General features: G+C 37.8%; 1 protein-coding gene across 1 annotated transcript in view; it reads right to left on the bottom strand.

Annotated features, from left to right (window-relative positions):
* Positions 1 to 4,830: 4,830 nt before the first annotated feature.
* Positions 4,831 to 23,183, bottom strand: part of LOC306844061 (uncharacterized protein) — a 53,112-nt gene continuing 34,759 nt past the window's right edge. The window contains exons 33-49 of the mRNA XM_079375911.1: positions 22,118 to 22,264; positions 19,113 to 19,211; positions 18,891 to 18,980; positions 18,635 to 18,774; positions 18,246 to 18,552; positions 18,107 to 18,157; positions 17,818 to 18,003; positions 14,463 to 14,596; positions 13,208 to 13,280; positions 12,716 to 12,787; positions 12,497 to 12,625; positions 12,214 to 12,312; positions 9,016 to 9,228; positions 8,735 to 8,912; positions 8,475 to 8,589; positions 6,924 to 7,096; positions 4,831 to 6,217 (exon numbers count right to left, since the gene is read on the bottom strand). Coding sequence (XP_079232037.1) covers positions 6,136 to 6,217; positions 6,924 to 7,096; positions 8,475 to 8,589; positions 8,735 to 8,912; positions 9,016 to 9,228; positions 12,214 to 12,312; positions 12,497 to 12,625; positions 12,716 to 12,787; positions 13,208 to 13,280; positions 14,463 to 14,596; positions 17,818 to 18,003; positions 18,107 to 18,157; positions 18,246 to 18,552; positions 18,635 to 18,774; positions 18,891 to 18,980; positions 19,113 to 19,211; positions 22,118 to 22,264 — 2,288 coding nt within the window. The 3' untranslated portion in view covers positions 4,831 to 6,135. The remainder of the gene's footprint in view (positions 6,218 to 6,923; positions 7,097 to 8,474; positions 8,590 to 8,734; positions 8,913 to 9,015; positions 9,229 to 12,213; positions 12,313 to 12,496; positions 12,626 to 12,715; positions 12,788 to 13,207; positions 13,281 to 14,462; positions 14,597 to 17,817; positions 18,004 to 18,106; positions 18,158 to 18,245; positions 18,553 to 18,634; positions 18,775 to 18,890; positions 18,981 to 19,112; positions 19,212 to 22,117; positions 22,265 to 23,183) is intronic.

Raw genomic sequence — 23,183 nt, forward strand, 5'->3', positions numbered from 1 at the left:
TCATCACACAGTGACCAAGTCATGAACTGTTGTTGTTCCTCTATAATGACACCCTTAATTGCATTTTTAGTATTTGAATGTAAGCATTTTGGCACTGCTTGCTAATGTACAGAATCAATGCGCCTTCAATGGACACTTTACTATCCCATGAGGCCACTGGAGAGGAGTTGTGAATGGCAGTGAAGTGACTCAACTGACACTGTAACCCAGCACCCCTGATGTCAATTTGATGTCAAATATTAGTCAAAACTTTATCAAGATGGTGTGACATCATTTTAAATTCAGTTTGGATGGCAATTTCTTCCAGTGGTAATTGGGTGAAAATAGTAAATTAATCCCACACTGAGATCGGTTTAATGTAGGCCAATATGTTTGACGTTCAATTTACATCATGTCAAGTTTTTGACTTCAATTTTGATTTCAATTTGTTGACAATGACAACATTACAAATATATGTATATAGAATCACATTTATATGGGTGATTCTATAATTGCAGGTACATTTGGCATTTCAGAAAGTTAAGAAAAAAATCTGTTCACTAACAGAAATTCTTTCCAGCATCTTATTGAAAACATATTAAATTTGAAATATTCAGTGCTTGCCAATATTCAGTTATATCCTTTTTTTACTTTTAATGAAAAAAACAGATGTCCTTAGGGTATTGTTTGTCCACTCTGTTACGGACAAATTAGGCAATGTGTAGAAATAACAATAAATCATAACAGAAAAATCATTCTTGCTTCATTAGACAAACAGTCCATACATTACAACACTTGAAAGTGAGATAATATTTCACCTATTCATATCTTAAAAATTTAAAAAATACCTGTCTTCACAGAACTGCCCACTTGGAGCAAATATTTTTCATCTGAATATGTACAATATCCAATAAAAAAAGAGAAATATTGTTGAAATATTATAAGGGTGCAAAAATATCTCAATTATATTTATGAGATTTTAAACAATTCTATTGTTTTTTTTGTGTGTGCGAAAATAGTCCATAAACTGAAAATAGTTGAATAAACAGAGTTGACCCTTTAAGTAACAGAATTGAAAATTGACAGAATTGTCCAGTGGACTGTCAAATCTGTTACACTGTTGTCAGCATTGTTTCTCTAGCTTGGTAACAGAGTTTGACGGTAATAGAATTGACAATTTTATTTTATTTTTACCAAAAAATCCACTTGCTAGCATAAATGCTAAGAGCACATGGCACTTATGAAAACATGATTAAAAGACTTTTAAATAACCCAATGTGTGATCAGTAATAAATTCTGTTTTGTTTTTGATATTGAGGTAACAGTGTTGACATTCTGCAAAATAACTCTTGGTATAAGAACTTTTTAGATTAAAATATTTTCTTAGTGAGAGCACATAGACTTTTCAGTGCTTCAGATCTTATCAGTGAGGGAAAGTGACATAATTTCCAATTTAAAGGTAAAGTATGGTACGGTAACAGAGTTGACGCACTATTTATGGACACACAATACGGGGGCCGAGAGAGCTCAATGTGCTGCAAATAGATAAAACACCTGCAAATAAAGAAAACAGCTTCCTCAATTTTACAACGCACACTCTGCAAATGCTCACAACACAACCAAACAAAGAAACGCACTGCAAATAAAATTTATTTGGTTGTGTTGTGAGCGTTTTCACCACCTGCTGTCAAACCGATGAAGATGTTTTCTTGATTTGCTGGAGGTTTTTCTATTTGCATGTGTTTTCTGAAGTTGCAGCGCGTTGAGCTCTCTCGGCCACTGTACACACATTTTTATAAGAAAAAAAGTTATTTTTAAGCAATTTAATGTTGTAGAATTATGTAAATGACTAGTTAAGGCTTTTATAAATAAAGTGAATGAAATATTACCAAAAGAAAAGTACAATAAAATATTTTGATCACACAATGATTCATGATGGAAAAAATACACTGACTAATTCGGACAGCAGCCTCATTAGGAGCTGAGGTTTCTCCCTGCAGCTCATTTGATTTCAGTAGCTTGTACAGCATGTGCACAAATGAAGGTTCTATTAGGGCTTAGGTTGCATGTGGATCATGAGCTCAGAGGCAACATGTGAACATTTACGCCAAATTCCAGCTCTCAGGGGATGTAGTATTTTGCTCATGCTTCAAAACAGACATGAGCAGTGATTCCTTTTTAAAGGTCATTATTAGGTTATTCCCTAAATCATGCAAGGTCATCCGATATGCCCCTAACGTGTCTCATTCCTTGAACTCAAAGTTAATCCAAAATCAGACTGTACGGTTATCTTCAACTTGAATGGCCTAACTTAAGGTATGAATATGCAGGTTGTATACAGTGGGTACGGAAAGTATTCAGACGCCCTTAAATTTTTCACTCTTTGTTCTATTGCAGCCATTTGCTAAAATCATTTGTTAATTTTTTTTTTCTCCTCATTAATGTACACACAGCACCCCATATTGACAGAAAAACACAGAATTGTTGACATTTTTGGAGATTTATTAAAAAAGAAAAACTGAAATATCACATGGTCCTAAGTATTCAGACCCTTTGCTCAGTATTTAGTAGAAGCACCCTTTTGATCTAATACAGCCAGGAGTCTTTTTGGGAAAGATGCAACAAGTTTTTCACACCTGGATTTGGGGATCCTCTGCCATTCCTCCTTGCAGATCCTCTCCAGTTCTGTCAGGTTGGATGGTAAACGTTGGTGGACAGCCATTTTTAGGTCTCCGGAGATGCTCAATTGGGTTTAAGTCAGGGCTCTGGCTGGGCCATTCAAGAACAGTCACAGAGCTGTTGTGAAGCCACTCCTTCATTATTTTAGCTGTGTGCTTAGGGTCATTGTCTTGTTGGAAGGTAAACCTTCGGCCCAGTCTGAGGTCCTGAGCACTCTGGAGAAGGTTTTCGTCCAGGATATCCCTGTACTTGGCCGCATTCATCTTTCCTTCGATTGCAACCAGTCGTCCTGTCCCTGCAGCTGAAAAACACCCCCACAGCATGATGCTGCCACCACCATGCTTCACTGTTGGGACTGTATTGGACAGGTGATGAGCAGTGCCTTCTTTTCTCCACACATACCGCTTAGAATTAAGGCCAAAAAGTTCTATCTTGGTCTCATCAGACCAGAGAATCTTATTTCTCACCATCTTGTGGTCCTTCAGGTGTTTTTTTGTGTCTTGCACTGAGGAGAGGCTTCCGTCGGGCCACTCTGCCGTAAAGCCCCGACGTGGAGGGCTGCAGTGATGGTTGACTTTCTACAACTTTCTCCCATCTCCCGACTGCATCTCTGGAGGTCAGCCACAGTGATCTTTGGGTTCTTCTTTACCTCTCTCACCAAGGCTCTTCTCCCCCGATAGCTCAGTTTGGCCGGACGGCCAGCTCTAAGAAGGGTTCTGGTCATCCCAAACGTCATCCATTTAAGGATTATGGATGCCACTGTGCTCTTAGGAACCTTAAGTACAGCAGAATTTTTTTTGTAACCTTGGCCAGATCTGTGCCTTGCCACAATTCTGTCTCTGAGCTCTTCAGGCAGTTCCTTTGACCTCATGATTCTCATTTGCTCTGACATGCACTGTGAGCTGTAAGGTCTTATATAGACAGGTGTGTGGCTTTCCTAATCAAGTCCAGTCAGTATAATCAAACACAACTGGACTCAAATGAAGGTGTAGAACCATCTCAAGGATGATCCGAAAGAAATGGACAGCCCCTGAGTTAAATATATGAGTGTCACAGCAAAGGGTCTGAATACTTAGGACCATGTGATATTTCAGTTTTTCTTTTTTAATAAATCTTCAAAAATGTCAACAATTCTGTGTTTTTCTGTCAATATGGGGTGCTGTGTGTACATTAATGAGGAACAAAAATGAACTTATGTGATTTTAGCAAATGGCTGCAATATAACAAAGAGTGAAAAATTTAAGGGGGTCTGAATACTTTCCGTACCCACTGTATGCCTACTGTATATTTTATATGGCAGTTAACCATTGCCATATGTCTATAAAAGTTGCTATCTGTCTATTATTGTCCATCAGTGTTTAAAAACAAAGGAAAGTAAAATCTTTTCATAATAAAGAACCTGACGTTCAGAGCTCGACTGAATGATTCAGTTGTACAAGGGAACAATGAATTTTCGGGCCAAGCTTAATTCATTCAGAACCAATGTTGACCCTTGTTTTGGTTCGTTCTAGGAATAAGACCACTTAAGTAATTTTTGTAAAGAGCTTAGTCGTTGCCCCTTGGTCTTGTTGTTGGCTGAAACAAATACCATTATCCCAGTGGCACTGGGGTCACTGTCATCTACTCACTGATCTCTTTGCCAAATATCAACACTCAAGTTTGTCAACTGGATCTTATATGGACTATTTAGGTCCTAATAACCTCTCCTAAGCTCAAAGCTTAGTCATTAACCAATCTGTCCTGGATAACAAGCACATTGTTAGAATCAGAACACGCTGGAAGGAGGGAATGAGAGCAGAGATAAATACAACACAGATTTATTTGAATGAATTTTATATCCTCTTATGTTGTGATTGACTCATCATGTGTTACTACACAACATAAGAGTGTCTGGAAATCTGCAAAGTTTTGCTGAACTCCATAACTGTATACTGGCATAGATGTCTGACAGGATAAAGACAGCTGTTTGGTGCAGCTCTACAGTCCTTGTGACTCAGTTTTCCCTCTAGTGGTCCACCACCATAAAACTGTATTTTTGGTTTCCATGCAGAAAGACTTGATGCTTTAGACCGCAAAAAAAAATAACACTGTTCTAATGTACCATACTAATACTGTCGTAACTAACCAGAGCAAAACAACCAGAATCCCACTCTAAAAAAAAAGTTCACCATGCACAGACAGTTTGTTTCTTTTATTTCAGTCATTTAAGTTTATAACAACTTCTGGATACTAGACATAAAGGGGGGAATGATTTTAAAGTACACATTTTTGCACCCCATGATGACATGTGAAAAGATCTTCACTGTTTTAGCTTAGATGAATCACCACTATAAGCAAATTGTATGTATGTACTGTGTACAACTATGCAGACACAAAACTATTTATATATTATATAACTGTAACATAGTATGGCACAGTGTAGTTTATGTTCACATTTTCTGACAGACAGTGGTTCATCTAAACTGAAACAGTGACAGGCCACACTGTGGCGTAATATAACACATAAGAACCAATGAAAAGTTTACAAATTCATAACACTAGTATTTTAATGGGTTTTCACAGAAATGTCCTTGGTGGTTAAATGAAATCTGAATAAAGGAGAGGTCTGTAAAAACAATTACAGTTATGCTTGTGTGCTATGAAGAGCTACTGAATAAAAAAAAAAACCTCCTACAGCCAAATCAAGTTTCTGGATATATACTTTCTTTTTAATATATATATTTATAAAATACTGTTTCATTTAAAGAAAGTTCTTTGTACAAATGTCAGTGTAAATGAATGTGGAACTAATATGTGAATAAAAGAGTGAGTGATGAGCAAAAAGAACCCAGAAATTCATTAAAAAGATGTTTTGTTTTTACGGTAAAAAGGAGTTTTACATAATATACACATTTTATTACTTACAAAAAGAGATATATGACACATTGCTAAAAATGTTTCTTCCTGATACAGCAGTGTTAGTACCACCAATAAAGAAGAAAAAGTGATTGGGAAAAATTATAGCCTTAAAAAAGCAGTCCCATTAATGTAACGCTTCAGTGCATTTCGTCTCTTTGATGTACAAAGTGCCGATTTGGTAACATGGAGACAATTCCACTCGAAAGAAAAAAGCGAGAGAGCGCTTCTCCCAAAAAATGTACCATTTGTGCACCATCATCAAAATTCTTGTAGGAAAATATTACATGAAAAGAATCTCTAGAGAGAAAAAAAAATCTAATGCACATTGTCTCACAACTGCCATGGCACCTTGCTGGATTTGCATTTTTCTTTTGAGGTACTTCTTTAAAATAAAAAAAGACTAATAAATTCATTTCTTTTGTTCAGTTTCTTTTGCTGTGTCGCACAGTAGCACCATAGAGTTAAATGTGAAGATACTGCACCAATGAAACTTCACTGGTAATCAGCATGATGGCCGCAGTCGTTGGAAGTCATGGCTGATCCTCAACAACAACAACAGACTGCAAAAAAGTCACTACGTTACGTCCTCTTCATACACACAATACAGCGGCTCACACGGGTCTGCAAGTTTCCAGCTTTCAGTGTCTCTGACTGCGGCTTTCTGTTTGGGCAGAGAGGAAAAAAATGATTAGAAAAAAGAGAGTTTGCACAGTTTTTCAAGGAAAATTGCCAAGAAGAATGAATGAATGAATGAATGAATGATGCATTTATATAGCGCTTTATTGTGTATTGCTGTACACCCAAAGTGCTTTACAATCATGGGGGTCTCTCCTCAACCACCACCAGTGTGCAGCATCCACTTGGATGATGCGACGGCAGCCACAGCACAACGGCGCCAGTGCGCTCACCACACACCAGCTACAGGTGGAGAGGAGAGAGAGTCATAGAGCCAATCAAGTGTATGGGGATTATTAGGAGGCCATGAAAGACAAAGGCCAGTAGAGGGAATTTGGCCAGGACACCGGGGTTACATCCCTACTCTTTACGAGAAGTGCCATGGGATTTTTAATGACCACAGAGAGTCAGGACCTCGGTTTAACGTCTCACCCGAAAGACGGTGCTTTTTACAGTATAATGTCCCCATCACTATACCGGGGCATTAGGACCCACACAGACCACAGGGTGAGCACCCCCTGCTGGCCTCACTAACACCTCTTCCAACAGCAACCTAGTTTTCACCAGAGGTCTCCCATCCAGGTACTGACCAGGCTCAACCCTGCTTAGCTTCAGTGGGCAACCAGTTTTGGGCTGCAGGGTGATATGGCTGTGGATAAGAACTGTTGTCATAGTTTGGAATGAAAAGTTACCTGAACATTTCATTCACATCCACAGTGGCCAGCCAGAAGCTGTACGAGTTGCTGTAATAATTGCAGGTGCCTCGCCCGTGGCACTCGATGAACGGAGACGAGCGGAACTCCTCCAGACAGGAACCGGGAGAAGCAAGAGCCTGACCTGAGCCCTCAGCACCTGCACTGGTGTGCTGTTACACAGAGCGAGATACAGCAGTGAATGTGAGGCAAAAACCAACAAGGATGTATGAGATCTTTTAAAAATATGCCAGTTTTTAAAAACACAATCTTTATATTCATGCTGTTTTTATTTGAACAACATTTCAACTTGGACTTGAAGAGTTTATAAATGTGATGCAAACCAGTATAAAAAATAGCTTACACTTTCTTTTAAGGTGTCCTTGTTGCAGTGTAATTATACATTTAAGTAATGAATAATATTAATTAACTACATGTACTTACTATATGGTTAGGGTTAGGATTAGTTTGGTTTGGTTTAGGGTTACTTGCATGTAATTATGCATAATTTATTGTTATTATAACAGTAAATAGATGTAACGTGTAACAAGGACACCTTAAAAGAAAGCGTTGCCAAAAATGATTGTTGTTATTTCATTATTGTTTTCAAAATGAAACAATGTATAAAATAAGCCAGAACAATTAAAAATTAAGATATTTCTTATATTTATTCACCCCCTCTACAACTTTCTTTTTTCTTTAAAGGGATTATATGATGTGATTTCAAGTTTTCCTTTCTCTTTGGAGTGTTACAAGCTGTTCATGTATAGATAAGATCCCTGAAGTTGCAAAGACTAAAGTCTAAAAACCAAAGAGATATTCTTTATCAAAGTTAAGACTCTGCCATGCCCCCCTAAAATGGTTCATTCAAACACACCCCCACATGTCTATGTCAAGATGTGGAAATATTTGCATAATGTCACCCAAATGTTCACGCAAAGAAAGATGGCGTGGTTTCAGTAACCGCAGTAGTGTTGATGCAGGCAGTCATGTCAGGGAGATACAAGACAACCTCATCCTAAAAGTTTGTAAAAATCATGTAAATGAATTCTTAATACACCAAAATCTTGAAAAGAATAATGAAAATCATTAAAATCTTAGTACACCATAGGCGTTTAAGTTTTAGTTAAATGTTTTAATTATAAGTATTATAATTAAAATTATATAATTATAAATTATAAGTAAAATATGTTTTAAAAATTCTTATCTTTAATCCTATGAAAAGTCATATAGATTTTTAAAAAAAATTGGTTAAAAAAAAGTGTTTATACTAGTTTCTATAAATAAAAGAGAATGTTTTGTCATATCATTAAAGTAGATGTACCAAAGAAAGCATATAATGGGGCCTTCAAAACCTGGGGGCCTTGGAGTCAAAAAGGTTGAGAACTTCTGGTCCAATTGGGTCAGCAGTTTTATGGGTCTCTTGTCACATGATAAAATGGCTTGTTATATGTTGGTTAGACTTTGATTTGGCAGTTAAAAGTTTAACAATATTACTAATATTCAATTCTTTCTAAATAAATTCCCCCCATATGTGCATATGGTGCATACCATCATGAAGGAGTAACCGATCCAGAGCACGCCCCAATCATTCGGGCAGGATGGCACCTGAATGGTCTGGCTGTGTATAGCAATCACCATGGCTGGAGCTTCGCACACAGAGCACCTGCGTGGACACACACACACACACACACACACACACACACACACACACACACAATTATTCAGGTAATTCAATGGATTCAGGTAAATTTGTCAAACCACAGATTCCACTCCTAGTCATCATCTGTGTCAGAGTGACCGTCTCTTACCGACTGATGAAAGGTTTGATGCTCTCTCCAGTGATAGGCGCCATGCTCATTGGCATGGGCTGTGGTGTGGACAGCCAATAGGAGTAGTCATTGCGGGAAGCGAAGTTACAGACATTGTTGATGTTGCAGAACATGAAAGGCATCGTGCTGAATCGACGTAGACAACTACCAGCCGTACCTGATGTTAATTTGAATGAAGAAAAACATATTAGTCATGATGCATGTGATGTGAGAAAGAAAATACTATATGCGTGTGCTCTATGTGTTTTGGGGACACTCACCCAGGTCCTGTCCATGCGCCCTCTCGTTGCCTTGCACATAGAGTAAAGAGTAGCCATCATAGATGAGACTTGTATCTCCAGGACACGATGGCACCTCTGTGGTCTGACTGTGGCGTGTGATCAGAAACCCGTGTGCGGCAGACGATGATCCTGCAATACCTGGAGGGCCCTGAATCCCTTCTGGACCTGGAGGGCCGGGGTAACCACGCGAACCTGTAAATAATTATGTCATGGTTATTGTGAGGATGATACATGGAAGTGGAGAAGATTCAGGCACTGTTAATAAACTTCCTGTTCCTGCTGTTTCCAAAAATATGAAAAAGACTAATGGAGCCACCAATTTGAAAGATGATCACTAGAACCACCCGTAGCTGTTTTTCAAACAGATTTTCAACAAAACATTCAAGTCTCCCTGTCATTGACTTTTACTAAAAATATGTAATTTACAATCCAATGTTGTTAAAAATTAATTAGATAAAACCAGATCAAAAAGCGGAGTATTTATACCTATAAGCGTATATAAGCGCGGGCGGGTCAAATTTACCCACTATATAATGCATGTATTTTCACACTGTCATATGCATGCCGCTTATGTTTTAACATCGTAGCGGTTACCAGTTTCATAAATAAAGTAAAAATGACTAAAAGAAGGCGGTTTATGGAAGGTAGGTATTAGAAACACTAAATGCCATGAGTGATGGAGAGTCTGATGTAATGTGTCTGGGTCGGCTTAGCATCTGACGGCTCATCTGACAGTGATCCAGACATCATATTTAGATGTTTTAGCCTAAGGTTACTCATAATTGGTCAAACTTTGGTTTTATTGTTTCATTTTTGTCTTGCCATCTCGTTTGTTCGCTACTGTGTTGCTATTTATTCAAGTCTGTCCGTTTCCTGAATAAAAAACAAACAAACTCCGATGATGTAATGAATAAAACATTTTTTGATTACCCTAAGTTTATTGGTGTTGTTCTCTTATTCAAATTATAAATGATATAACTAAACAAATTAATAATTGGGCCTAGGTGAAGCTGTGCGCTTTAATTTGTCATAGCATCATCCTATATAGATAGCGTGGTGAATTATTATTGCTCATTATTGTCTATTAATAAGTAAATCATATGAATAAATAATAATACGTAATAACATATAATATATTGATTAATGACATTGTATTATAATATTACACCACCCAAATATTTACTACCTTCTAATTTTCGTTGTCAGAGCAGGCTTTTTTTTTTAGTTTTTTTAGCTTACTGACCATAACGGATTGGTGTAGGCTGCATTAAAAAGTCTTGAACATAAAACAACAGGGTAAAAATATAGTTGACGACTAGACATAATCATCTCATGACTCTAGACACTTTGTGAAGACAGTGGCATAATACAATTAAATAATATGTTCTTTAGCCATATAAAAACAGTTGCCATGCGTGTGGGTAAAATTTACCCGCTGGCGCTTTTAGGTATACAGCGACCTCTGGCGGTTCTAGTGTTAAAGGAATAGTCATCTCAAAAATGAAAATTCTGTCACCATTTGCTCACCTTCATATCAGCAATGATGTCAGGTATTGTTTCTCACCCTCATATCAGAAATGGAAAAGTTATCCATAAACAAGCAGTTTAATCCAAGTCTTGTGAATAGGTATGATGACTTTATATGAACAGATTTAAAGGGCTCATGAACTGAGAAACAAAAATTCCCTTGATCTTTTGACATAAATGCGGTCATTGTGCTGTAAAATATCCTGTAAATTTCAGCACTAAAAACTTTGTTGTTAATCTAAAATCAGCTTACAGTGAAGCCAGTCTGCCAAAATGACAGCTTTTGAATGTGCCACTCTATGCCATCAACACCTGCTTCTACATCGCTGCCTGTTTAGCCCCGCCCACCGATTCATGCATGTAGTGTAAATAATGAGAGGCAAATGCAGGTCTACGCAGAAACCAAATGATAAAGATAGCAGAGAATACACCAAGACGCTGTGCAGTGCTAAGTTGTGGTAAAACATTCTTTGCATTGACTTCCTTCTGATCCCAACATTAGGAAAGAGTGGATGAACTTTATTTTTAATGAAGTTCCAGACTGCATCAGTAAGAACTTGGTTCTTTGTTCACTTCTTTTTACCGCAGATTCGTTTACAAAAAAGGCACAATTCGATGCAGGATTTTCAGAAAGATTGAAATTAAAAGATGATGCTGTGCCGACTATAATGGATCCGACAGTAATGTTGCACCACACAAGTGTATGTAACTATTACCTTGTCACTACTGCATTTTCTGTTATTACAGACCGTTTGATATGTATTGAGTGTTTATGCATTTTTGACCTAAATCACAGCAGCGCCCATCTATGAAGGATGTAGGCTGTCAAACATACACAACTCTTAGCCAATCATAGCAGTGGGCGTTTACTTCCTAGCCTACAATCCACCACGCCTATTCAAACAGAGCTTTCTGATGAGGGGAGTCAAAACAGGACAGAAAATAGCTTATTAATTCTAAATTACGTTTTTTGATATAAAAATCTTGATAACATTATAAGGGGACCTCAGAGAACAGTACAAAATAAAAAAGGCAGTTCATGACCACTTTAATTCAGGCTTCTAATCAATGACTGACACACATACATAGAGAACATCAAATATGGTAAATATGGAAGCTTGAGCATGTGCGTAATGCACAAGAACCATGAGGTTTGTTCTAGTGTGTGACACACGTGATGTACACATACGCTTCAGTGAATACCACTACATATTACTAGAATATTAGCCATTTATTAGTACTAATTAAGCACATATTAATGCCTTATTCTACATGACCTTATTCTACATCCCTAATCGTACCCAATACCTAAACTTAACAACTACCTTACTAACTATTAATAAGCAGCAAATGAGGAACTTATTGAGGGAAAAGTCGTAGTTAATCGTGAATAAGTGTTCCCTATTCTAAAGTGTTACCATTTAAATTGTAAAGTCTTAGGGGTTTGGTAAGACATAAGGGTGAGTAAATGATGACAGAATTTTCATTTTCAGGTGAATTACTCCTTTATATTTTTTTTTTACTTGAATATTTAAAGGCTTTATTGGACAAGACAACGGAGATGCAAACTGACCCAAACTGGATTTGAAATTGGATAGACCCTGTGCAACATGTCTACCCACCAAGCCACGTTTTGGACGTTAACATTACCTGGTTGTCCAGCTGGTCCTGTATCTCCCTTCCGTCCTGGTGAGCCAGTAAATCCTGGAGGTCCCATTGGACCTGGGTCTCCAGGGTCACCAGGTGAACCTGAAGGTAGAAGTGAAATCAGACATCATGAGGAAAAAGACCAGCATCATAAACCAAAACCATTGCCACCAATGGTCTCTATGATCAGCTTAGATCACATTTTGAGAAGCGCAGCCCAGATCAGGTGTCAGCTATAATATTTTTTTTTAACTGTACTGTGTACAGTTTAAATATATCCACTAACCTGGAAGACCCTGCAATCCCAAGGGACCTGTTGAGCCTCTGCTGCCTGGGATACCAGGTGGTCCAGGTGGACCACGCTCCCCCTTCAAAAGAATTGGCTCTGGAGCAAAGCCTGGCTCACCAGGAGGACCTGTGGTCAACAGAGGGGAGATGAGTATTAGACGGTACATTTTCATTGGAATTGTAAGGGGAAAAATATCCAGGTTTTAAAATGACACACCTGGTGTTCCAGGGTCACCAAGTTCCCCTGGGTTGCCATTAGATCCAGGACGGCCAGGTTGTCCTGTAGGTCCTATAACATGCAGAGGTTACGTGGATAAGACTCATTCATAAATATAGCTTCACAACAAACATTAACTTGTACACATTTTATTACAGATTCACTTTGATGTTGTTGCAGACATGTACGCTGTTATGTTTTTGTGTAGAACAATCATACATATGATCAATTTATTTGATTAAAAATATAGCAAAAACAGTAAAAATTCAAATGATCATTTTCTGTTTTAATATATTGCATTTCAAAAAATAATTTTGAAAATAATCTGTCACTGTGCTTCATGTGCCTTTTTTAGAATATTAAACAAATTCTCCTTTTGTGTTCCTTGAAATAACAGCAAATGGGACTGAAAAACATTAGGGTGTATAAATATTTACAGACATTTATTATTTTGGTAAACAAATCCTTAAAGATTATAGAAGGAAAACCGACCTGGGAATCCAGGAACACCTTGAGGTCCAATATCTCCTTTTAGGCCGCTAGATCCTGGATTTCCTGGAGTACCCTTTTAAAAAACAAATGACAAACATCATTATCCGACTAAATTAATATTATAAATGGAAATTTATAAATAAATGGACAACTCTCTATATTATTTGAAATTATTTTATCATGTGAGGCAACAGAGATACCAAAGACATTCTAGAACAACTGTACAGGAAATTGGTTGCCAATCATAGCATTTAGCAGTCATTATCAAGAAATATATGACCATAGTATATTTGAAATGACCAGTCAGAATCAAATATTCCAGAGAGCCATTAAAGGGTTACTCCACCCCAAAATGAAAATTTTGTCATTAATCACTTACCACCATGTCGTTCCAAACCCGTAAAAGCTTCGTTCGTCCTCGAAACACAATTTAAGATATTTTGGATGAAAACCAGGAGGCTTGTGACTGTCCCATTGACTGCCAAACAGTTAACACTGTTGAGGCATAGAAAAGTATAAAAACATCGTCAGAATAGTCCATCTGCCATCAGTGGTTCAACCGTAACGTTATGAAGCTACGAGAATACATTTTATACACACACACACAAAAAAACGACTTTATTCAACAATTCGTCTCCTCTGTGTCCCCTGTGGAGAATATCAGCCGCACCTGACGGCACATGGATAAGCTGTTTTCGTTCAAATCAATTTGTAAACAAATGTAGAAGACATATCCGTGAGGTGCGGCTGACACAGGACAGCGTACGCAGTTTGCGTCCAGCGGATATTCTCCAAAATGGCACTACACTGACACAGAGGAGACGAATTGTTGAATAGTTTTTTTTTTCTTTGCATACAAAAAGTATTCTCGTAGCTTCATAACGTTACGGTTGAACCACTGATGGCAGATGGACTATTCTGACGATTCTGTGCCTCAACAGTGTTATTTACTTGGCAGTCAATGGGACAGTCACAAGCCTCCCGGTTTTCATCTAAAATAAATTGTATTCCAAAGACGAATTAAGCTTTTACGTGGTTTGGAACAACATAGGGGTAAGTGATTAATGACAAAATTTTCATTTTGGGGTGGAGTAACCCTTTAACATAACTAAATATTGCCTCTTTTCATCAAAGTGTCAGAAACCCCACATTAAACAAATGCAGTCTACAATGTTTCTACAAATGCAAATTGCGTGAAACCCTTTGCTAACAATAACTAAAACTTTTTAAACCACATCTGCAGTATAATGCTTACTGGAAAGCCAGAGGGACCGTAATCTCCTTTCAGTCCTGCTGCACCAGGTGTCCCAGGGAGTCCAGGCATGCCCTTCTCACCTTTTACTCCTCCACTACCTGGAGGTCCACGGGTACCCTCGGGGCCAGGACGACCTTCACATTCACAGAAAAAAAATCAGTTTCTACCTGTTTCACTGGTACCTGTTTAACAAACAGGATTCATCGTAAAACATGAAATCATTGTTAACATCATTTAAACATTTAAGCATTGATGTCCAGATTTGTGTGCATGTTTATCATGTGTATTGTTGTATGTGGTGTACTGAATGGTTTAGGGATATTCTTGGAGAAGGTACAAAGAGAGATCAACTAAACTATATTCCTATAATTGGATGGGGATAAGGAAGTTAAACATCAAAAATTAAACAAATCTCAGTCCCACTCAACCTCTTATGCAGAGGTAAATCATCTAATAACAAATGGAAGTGCACAGCATGACACAGGTGAGTATCAAACCAAGTTCTAACCTGCAGGACCTATAGAGGGGACAAAGGCCAACGGGTTCCCAAAAGTCCAACAAGAGGAGAAGCAAAGAACAAGGTAAAGCAACATAAGTCATGTGATGTGTTGAAGAACAGATAAGTTTTGTCAAATTTCAAAATGTTTAAAACTCAGTAATTCAACTCAGTGGCATTACTGAAGAAACAGATAAGCATATTAGACATGGCATTTACATAACCACTCAAAAGTTTGTTTTTTGTTTTTTTTCAAAAAGGAAATTAATACTTTTATTTAGCAAGGTTGCATTCAATTGATCAAAAGGAACATGAGTTCTGAAGGATCATGTGCCACTGAATACTGGAGTAATGGCTGCTCCGCTGCTGAGAACTTACTGGAATAAATGACATTTTAAAATATATTAAATAGAAATTGAAATATTATTAGAAAACAGATTTTTTATTTATTTTAATAATTCACAATATTCTGTTCTGCTGTGTTTTTGATCAACTATATACAGCTTTGGCAAGGAAAAGAGACTTAGACTTATAGACCCCAAACTTTAGAATGTTAGTTTACATGCTCATCATTATTCTGGTTGAGTTAAACTTAAAGGGTTAGTTCACCCAAAAATGAAAATTCTGTCATCAATTACTCACCATCTTCCGCCATTTTCGAGAGTACCCCAGAATGTTCCCCAGTTGTTTACGTTTAGTAGAAAGCAAAAAAAGTATTCTCGTAGCTTTGTAAAAATTATGGTTGAACCACTGATGTCACATGGACTATTGTACAGATGTCCTTGCTACATTTCTGGACCTGGGAACTTTGCAATTGCATTGCTGTCTACGGACAGTCAGAGAGCTCTCAGATTTGATAAAAAAATATCTTAATTTGTGTTCCGAAGATGAACAAAGGTCTTACGGGTTTGAAACGAGATGAGGGTGAGTAATCAATGACAGAATTTTTCATTTTTGGGTGAACTAACCCTTTAATAAAAAAGGTTCACATGTTCAACACATAACTGAATAAAGCTGTACATAGTATAGTCATGATATTCCATTTAATCAAGACATGCACATTCTTTTCTGCTATTCTCTTCAGAAAATACTTGCTCTTGGAATTCTGTCCTCATTGAGTTGTTGCAGTTGGGTTGAGACATTTACAGGAGACATTCATAATCATACTATAGGCAAATTCCAATATAGTAATATTCTTGTGCATGTGAAAAATCTGATAATATACTCAAATACTACTAGCATATGGTCACCTACACTTACACTACATGCTTACAAAGTGGTAATACTACTTTTTATATTATTTTGTATATACTTGTACAACCAAGGTAGAACTACGTGTGTAGACACTTAATACAGATGAACCACAAATCATTAATAGGCAGATGAAATTAAAATTTAAAAATGAAAAAAGCGCTCTATAACATGAAGAAGCTGACCTGCCGGGCCTGGAAAGATCCAATGTCATCAGGAGGAGCAGAGCCATTCCCACGAAAAGTTAAGTAAAACAGGAAATGCATATGATACCCAGAATATGCCTGGGTAAAAATAAGCCCGACAGACACTAGCCAAAATGGCCTCCTTCATCAAATTCAAAAGCTTTATATCTATTTTATATGAAGTGCAGCAGAATTCATAAATATTTTTGCTCTTTTTTTCCAAGGTGGAGCCCATTTTAGATAGTCCTGCAATGGCTTTTCATTTCTTACAAATCAGCACAGTCCCATGCAAAAATGACAGATGCACCCTCATTTCATTTGGTGACTGACAGACATAAACAGCATCCTGTGGAGAACACTGCAGCTTTTACTGCTGAAAAGAAAGGACGGGTGAAAGTGAAGAAACACAAAGGTGAATGATGATAAATGAATGGATGGGTGAACATAAAGTGAAAGCAGACACTGTGTGTAATACTCATAGAACCCTGACTGGACAACTGTGAAACAATGACTGCACAAAACCTCTTCATGCATGCATATCCTTCACTTCTCTCCAACACATGACAAACCGGTACACAACAAAGGAAGGGAGTGATGAGAACAGAAGATCACTTGCAGTGAAGGTAATGCAAACAGTGTGTCTTGTGCTCTGTCATCTGAGAGTGAGTGTATTTGTGCTCATTGGACATGGATATGGCATAATCATGATTGCTTGTGCAATATCCCATGCAAATCAGTCAAACAAAAACAAAGACAGTTTGCCCTCTGGTTCACAATTATTGATTTATTATTATTATATAATTATTGACAATTATTATTTGTGCTGATGAAGTGATTCCCAACAAGGGGTACTTATACCCGACTTTTTTGTTAAATTTATAAAACAGATTTATGACTTAGTATTGGGGCTGACAGCAGATAAAAATTAATGTTGTTATTGCATTCAGTTCCTTTTTAAACTAAACAGCGTGTAAATTGTATGAATTACCAGACAAATATCACATCTTCTCTGGTATATGTTTCCATAAGAGTTACAAGCCACTACACCAAAACCATGATATCAATCAACCAAATCAATTGTTTGTTTCTGGTAGGTGTAGGCATACATAAGAAAAACAACCACCACTCTGGTAAAGCACAGTATTAAATATTAGAAGTATGTGGTGAAGGCAGTATTTTTTGGGATTACAAAATTGTGTTTTCGTCTGACAATTTAGGAGTTCTGATTAAAACAATTCTTTGGATACTTATTTTGGAGAGTAAACTTGTTTTAAGAGTTTCTTCTTTTTTAAACACTCTACTCCAGGCTACTCTTTATTAAAACTAAACCAAAATAAAGGCAAATGTCAGCTTGATATGATCATTTTGACACTGTGAAACCCAGAGGGCAGAGCTGGCCAAAAGGATAAGATGTTTAACTTACCAGCTCTTCCAGGAGCACCAGGTGGACCTTGGATACCTTTAGGTCCCTGCACAGGCAGGCCTGGAGGCCCAGGTGGTCCTTCACGACCAACTGGACCAGGCAACCCAGAAAATCCTACATCACCCTTTGGACCAGGAAATCCAGGACTACCGGCAGGACCCGGAAATCCAGGGTCTCCTTTAGGCCCTATAAAAACAGTCAATTATTGAAAATTTGCTATGAACATTATGATGAGGAATTTGTTACAAGTCTTGAACAAAGTACTTGAACAAATCCTTCAGTACTTTACCTGGTGAACCAGGGAAACCGGGTGGGCCTGGGCCACCAAGGCCTGGAGCGCCTAGGTAAAATTTTTAAAATAAATTATTCTAGATACAAATATTGAGCACATCCAACGTAGCTTTGATTCCCTTTGAATTCAGACTAACCTAGTTCACCCTTTTGTCCTGGAGGTCCTGGAATACCATCACGACCAGCAAGACCTTTATCACCAGGGAGGCCAGGTAATCCAGGTCGTCCAGGATCTCCTGGCCTACCAGATGCTCCACTTGGACCAGTAGTGCCTGGAGCACCATCCAAACCTTTAGGGCCAGGAATGCCAGGTGCACCTTGGAATCCTGGGAGTCCTGGATCACCCTTTGGTCCAGGGCTACCAGGCAAGCCTGGAGATCCTGAAAAGCCAGGCTGGCCTTTCAGACCAGGGGTTCCAGGAAATCCTGGAGTGCCTGGTTCACCCTGGGAATTTAATAGAATTTAATAGCATTAAATATTAAGGTAAATATTCTCAATGTTTAAGCAGAAAACATGATGTTTTTACCTTTGGCCCAGGAGATCCCGGTGATCCAAATCCTGGTAAGCCAGGATCACCTTTGGGTCCCGGGAACCCTGGTGTTCCTGGGGAACCAGACTGGCCAGGTCGGCCTGGTTGGCCGGAGTTTCCTTTTACTCCAGAAACTCCTATAACAAAAAAAAAAAAAAAAAAAAATGGCTCAGTCCAGCTTCAAGATTTCAAAGCCTCAGAGACAACGGTCAATGGGTTTTGTTTTAGAGTTGTACGAGAATGAAGAGCTGACCTGGTAATCCCATTTCCCCCATGCTACCCTTCAGTCCTTGAGCTCCTGGAGACCCTGAGGTTCCTGGAATACCAAGATCACCTTTGGGGCCTAAACATGAATACATAATCCATCAAACTTGTCAACCAAAACCCACCGAATAATACATATGCACATACAGCAGACTAGTTGATTGAAGATGCTTTTTTTGATGGCTCAAATTTGTGCACTTGTCTGCTTTACCTGGAGGTCCCGGTAGACCTGGCCTTCCATCTTGCCCAGGGAGACCAGGATCTCCAGGGATACCGGGAATACCCTTTGCTCCTGGTGATCCGCTAAATCCTACAAAACAAATAACGAGAGTCGTGGCGTGACCAAAATATATGAGGGGATTAAAAGGATCCATTCTTTTAATTCTGAATTTGGAAAAAAACACAGGTCAAGGAGGGACCCAGATTACTTTATATAAAAGATGGTCCCACTGATATACCGATCACAAAGAAAAGGTATGAGAAAAGGTAATTATGAAGAAAGTAGTGGTTGGCCAACATTTTGCCAAGGCTGAGACACCAGCTGACACTGGACACATTTTGGACACAGGACTTTTTTTGAGCATTACATGGTCTTTATTTGAGAAAGTATAACCCCCAGTGCACACAGACTTTTCGGATTACTGAGTAAATTGTTGGTTATATTGTGTATTTCTTTATTTTTGAAAATACCATAATACCATTTAGTTATCTTAAATCTGCAGTCTGTAACTTTTTTTGGTTAAAAATAATCAGAAATCAATATTTGAGGAAGTACATAACCAGCCAGTGTTCAAAACTATCGCCTTACTTTAGCCCACAATGTAGATTCACAACGTTTAGCTTATAATTATTTTTTCTAATTTAACTGGTATGGGTAGGTTTTCGCGGGAAATTCGAGCATGGCACTGCGTCATTACATCACATCTGTAAACATAAAGAAGTTGTCCCGACTAGTAGGCTATCGCATGTGAGGATCCTGCAGGTGGAGGATTGTTTATAGCCTTTTCTCCCAGCAGCTAGAATAATTAAATGTATCATTTTGATGGTGGATTGTGATCCAGAAAGGATTATGTGTTTATGAAACACATGTGAATGAAATTAAATTATATTCCAGTTTTAAATATGCTTCTGATTACAGATAGCCTGGGATTACACAAGATTTGTATTTTAAAGAAAACCAGTTCGAAGGGAGCATAGTTTGCTTTTTGGGTTAAAAGAATTTCTTAATGTGAAACTCGAATGGCATGACAACTAGATTAGGCAGTACGGAAATTGAAATCTACATGCTAATACACAATATACTCATAGTCATGCAATCCTGATGTTGTTAACATGAATAATTTGAGAATAAAGTATAACAATAATAATACTTTGCACTGTTTGATGTGATATGAGCTAACTGATCTTTAGATTAAATAACCATTGGTAGCACGATTTATGGTATTGCTTTTTTCCTCAGTTGGTCAGAACAAACGTAGCAGACTTGTTACTTACTCGTTCAGATTGCAATGTGCCGTGAAAATTCTTATTTGGGTCATATATTTCAAGACGTAGGCTAGAATCTGTTATTGCGAAGTACAGTAAACATCCACACCGGTGCGGTGACTGACAACTACACATTCACCTCAAAACATTAGATGCATCCACGCTGGAGCCGTGCTCACTCACAACCCCACAAGAAAGATAATTCTGCAAAAAGCTGCAATTCCAGGATTTCAAACTGAGATGGCAACAAAGAGGTTTACGGACTTCAGCATTAAGCATATATTTATTTAACAGATTTTAGTACATCAAAAATGTACTCATTTTTAAATAATTTGTAATTATTTGACTAAAAAAATATGCTGAATAAATATAAATTTAATAGTTGGCGACATACTAGTATATGGGTTTAGAATTGACGGCCCTGGCTGTAAAGCAAAATGTGACTGGTTGCAGCAAGAACATGCTACGATTGGCCAGCGAAATGTGGCCGTTATCTGATTGGCTTGAGTATTCTGTAGGTGGAGTCCACCTATTTGTGAATTTGTCTGTGCATCTTGATGGAAGAGATGTTTTAAAATCCATGTGTGCAGTGAATTCACAAATGAATGCCAGGCATAGATGTGTTTGTGACATAAAAACATTTGTGAACGTGTTTTTTATTTGCAAATCCCATTCTATTTATTTGTGAATTTAGTTCATTTTTGTGAACCTTCTAACACACACACACACACACACACACACACACACACACACACACACACACAAACACACGCACACACACACACACGTTGGTTTTTGTGGTTTATGGGGACTGTCCATAGGCGTAATGGTTTTTATACTGAACAAACTGTGTGTGCTATTGCCCTACACCAACCCTACACCTAAACTTAGCCCTCACAGGAGACTTTGTGCATTTTTAGATTTTCAAAAAAACACCATTTAGTATGTTTTTTAAGCCTTTTGAATTACGGGGACATAGGCAGTGTCCTCATAAACCACCTTCATATTGTAATACCTCTGTCATACCCATGTCATTATACAAATTTGTGTCCTGATAAACCACATAAACATGCACACACACACACACACACATATTGTGGATCTCATTCTATTTAGTTGTGAATGTGTTTAATTTGTTCTAATGTGATTATATTTATTTGTGGGTCATACTCTATTTATTTGGAATAAAGGAACAGTTCTAATCTTATACTACTAGGAGGTAATAAATTAAGACTGGTAATGCTCGAGCAGTGATATACAGTAATATACACTCAAAATGTGAATAAATACTACCAAAAAAAAGATAATCCTAACCTTTAACTCCATACCAAAATCCTAGATAGCCAGACAATGAAAATATAAATATAAATAAATAAATATAAAAATTATTTATGTTTAGGACGCTGTAAGTTTGAAAACGTTTAGATTAAATGTTTAATATGAATAAACAATGCTCATAAACGGCTGCTGAGGTAGTATTCTCAAGTGAAGCGAGTTGAGGCTTGGACCCGGAAACAGCGCTTCTTACGTCACCACTTAACAAGCGGATACATAATAAACTCCTTTGAGACACTCAAAAGTTTGGCTTGGCTTCATCAAAAGTAACAATATAAAAACAATTATCTAATTTAGCAAACAACATGTTGACTTCATAATGATAACATATTTCCCTCATACACAGCATAAATAGTTCATTCTACATGAAGGTAGTAGCCAACATTTTTGACTCACCTGGAACTCCGGCTTCTCCTTTTTGTCCCTTAAGTACATTTGTAAGTGGGCCAAGGCCAGGTGGGCCTGGAATGCCTGCTTCACCTTTGTCTCCCTTTGATCCTGAGAAACCTGGGCTTCCTGATCGTCCTGGAACACCGTCATCTCCTGCAGGGGGACAGAGCACAATAATATTTCGTTCTACAAGGGACAGGGGCGGACTGGGGCCAAAAAGTGGCCCTGGACTTTTTGGCACACAGCGGCCCACCAAACCCGGTCCGCAACACACTGCACCACACCATAAATGAGTGGCATATTCTTGACATTATAATTAGTCTTTTCTGGTGTATATGGCAAATGGTAAATAATTTTAAAGAATTTTTACGAGGGACAGTTTAATATTACTAAAGTTAAATACCAATATTATCAGTCCATATGACACAATGATCTGGTATCGTCTAGAGGACTTGAATAGTGCAGAATGCGGACTGTTGTGGTGCCTTTCTATTGGTCATACAATAGAAGAGCTTGACATCTATCATTTTAAGGAACAGAGCTCCAATTGTGGAAAAGAGTATACAAATTATTTTGATGATGAAAAATACAGTAAATAGTACTGTGAAATATATAATGTTACAATTTAAAACAGCTGTCTTCTATGCGAATATATAGTAAAATATAATTGATTGCTGTGACGAAAGCTGAATTTTCAGCATCATTTCTCAAGTCTTCAGTGTCACATGATCCTTCAGAAATTCTAATATGCTGATTTGCTGCTCAAGAAACATTTCTGATTATTATGAATGTTGAAAACTGTTGTGCTGCTTCATATTTTTGTGGAAAATGTTATAAAATTCAGTCTTGGGTAAGATTTTAAAAATGTAAATTAATATTTTTCTTCAACAATGTTGCATTAAATCAAAGATTATGAAGTGAAGTGACATGTGGCCAAGTATGGTGACCCATACTCGGAATTTGTGCTCTGCATTTAACCCATCCAAGTGCACACACACAGCAGTGAACAGCCAATGCTGCGGTGCCCGGGGAGCAGTTGGGGGTTTGGTGCCTTGCTCAAGGGTCTCACCTC

Source organism: Barbus barbus (assembly GCF_936440315.1).
Source record: "Barbus barbus genome assembly, chromosome: 2".
Classification (NCBI taxonomy): Eukaryota; Metazoa; Chordata; class Actinopteri; order Cypriniformes; family Cyprinidae; genus Barbus; species Barbus barbus.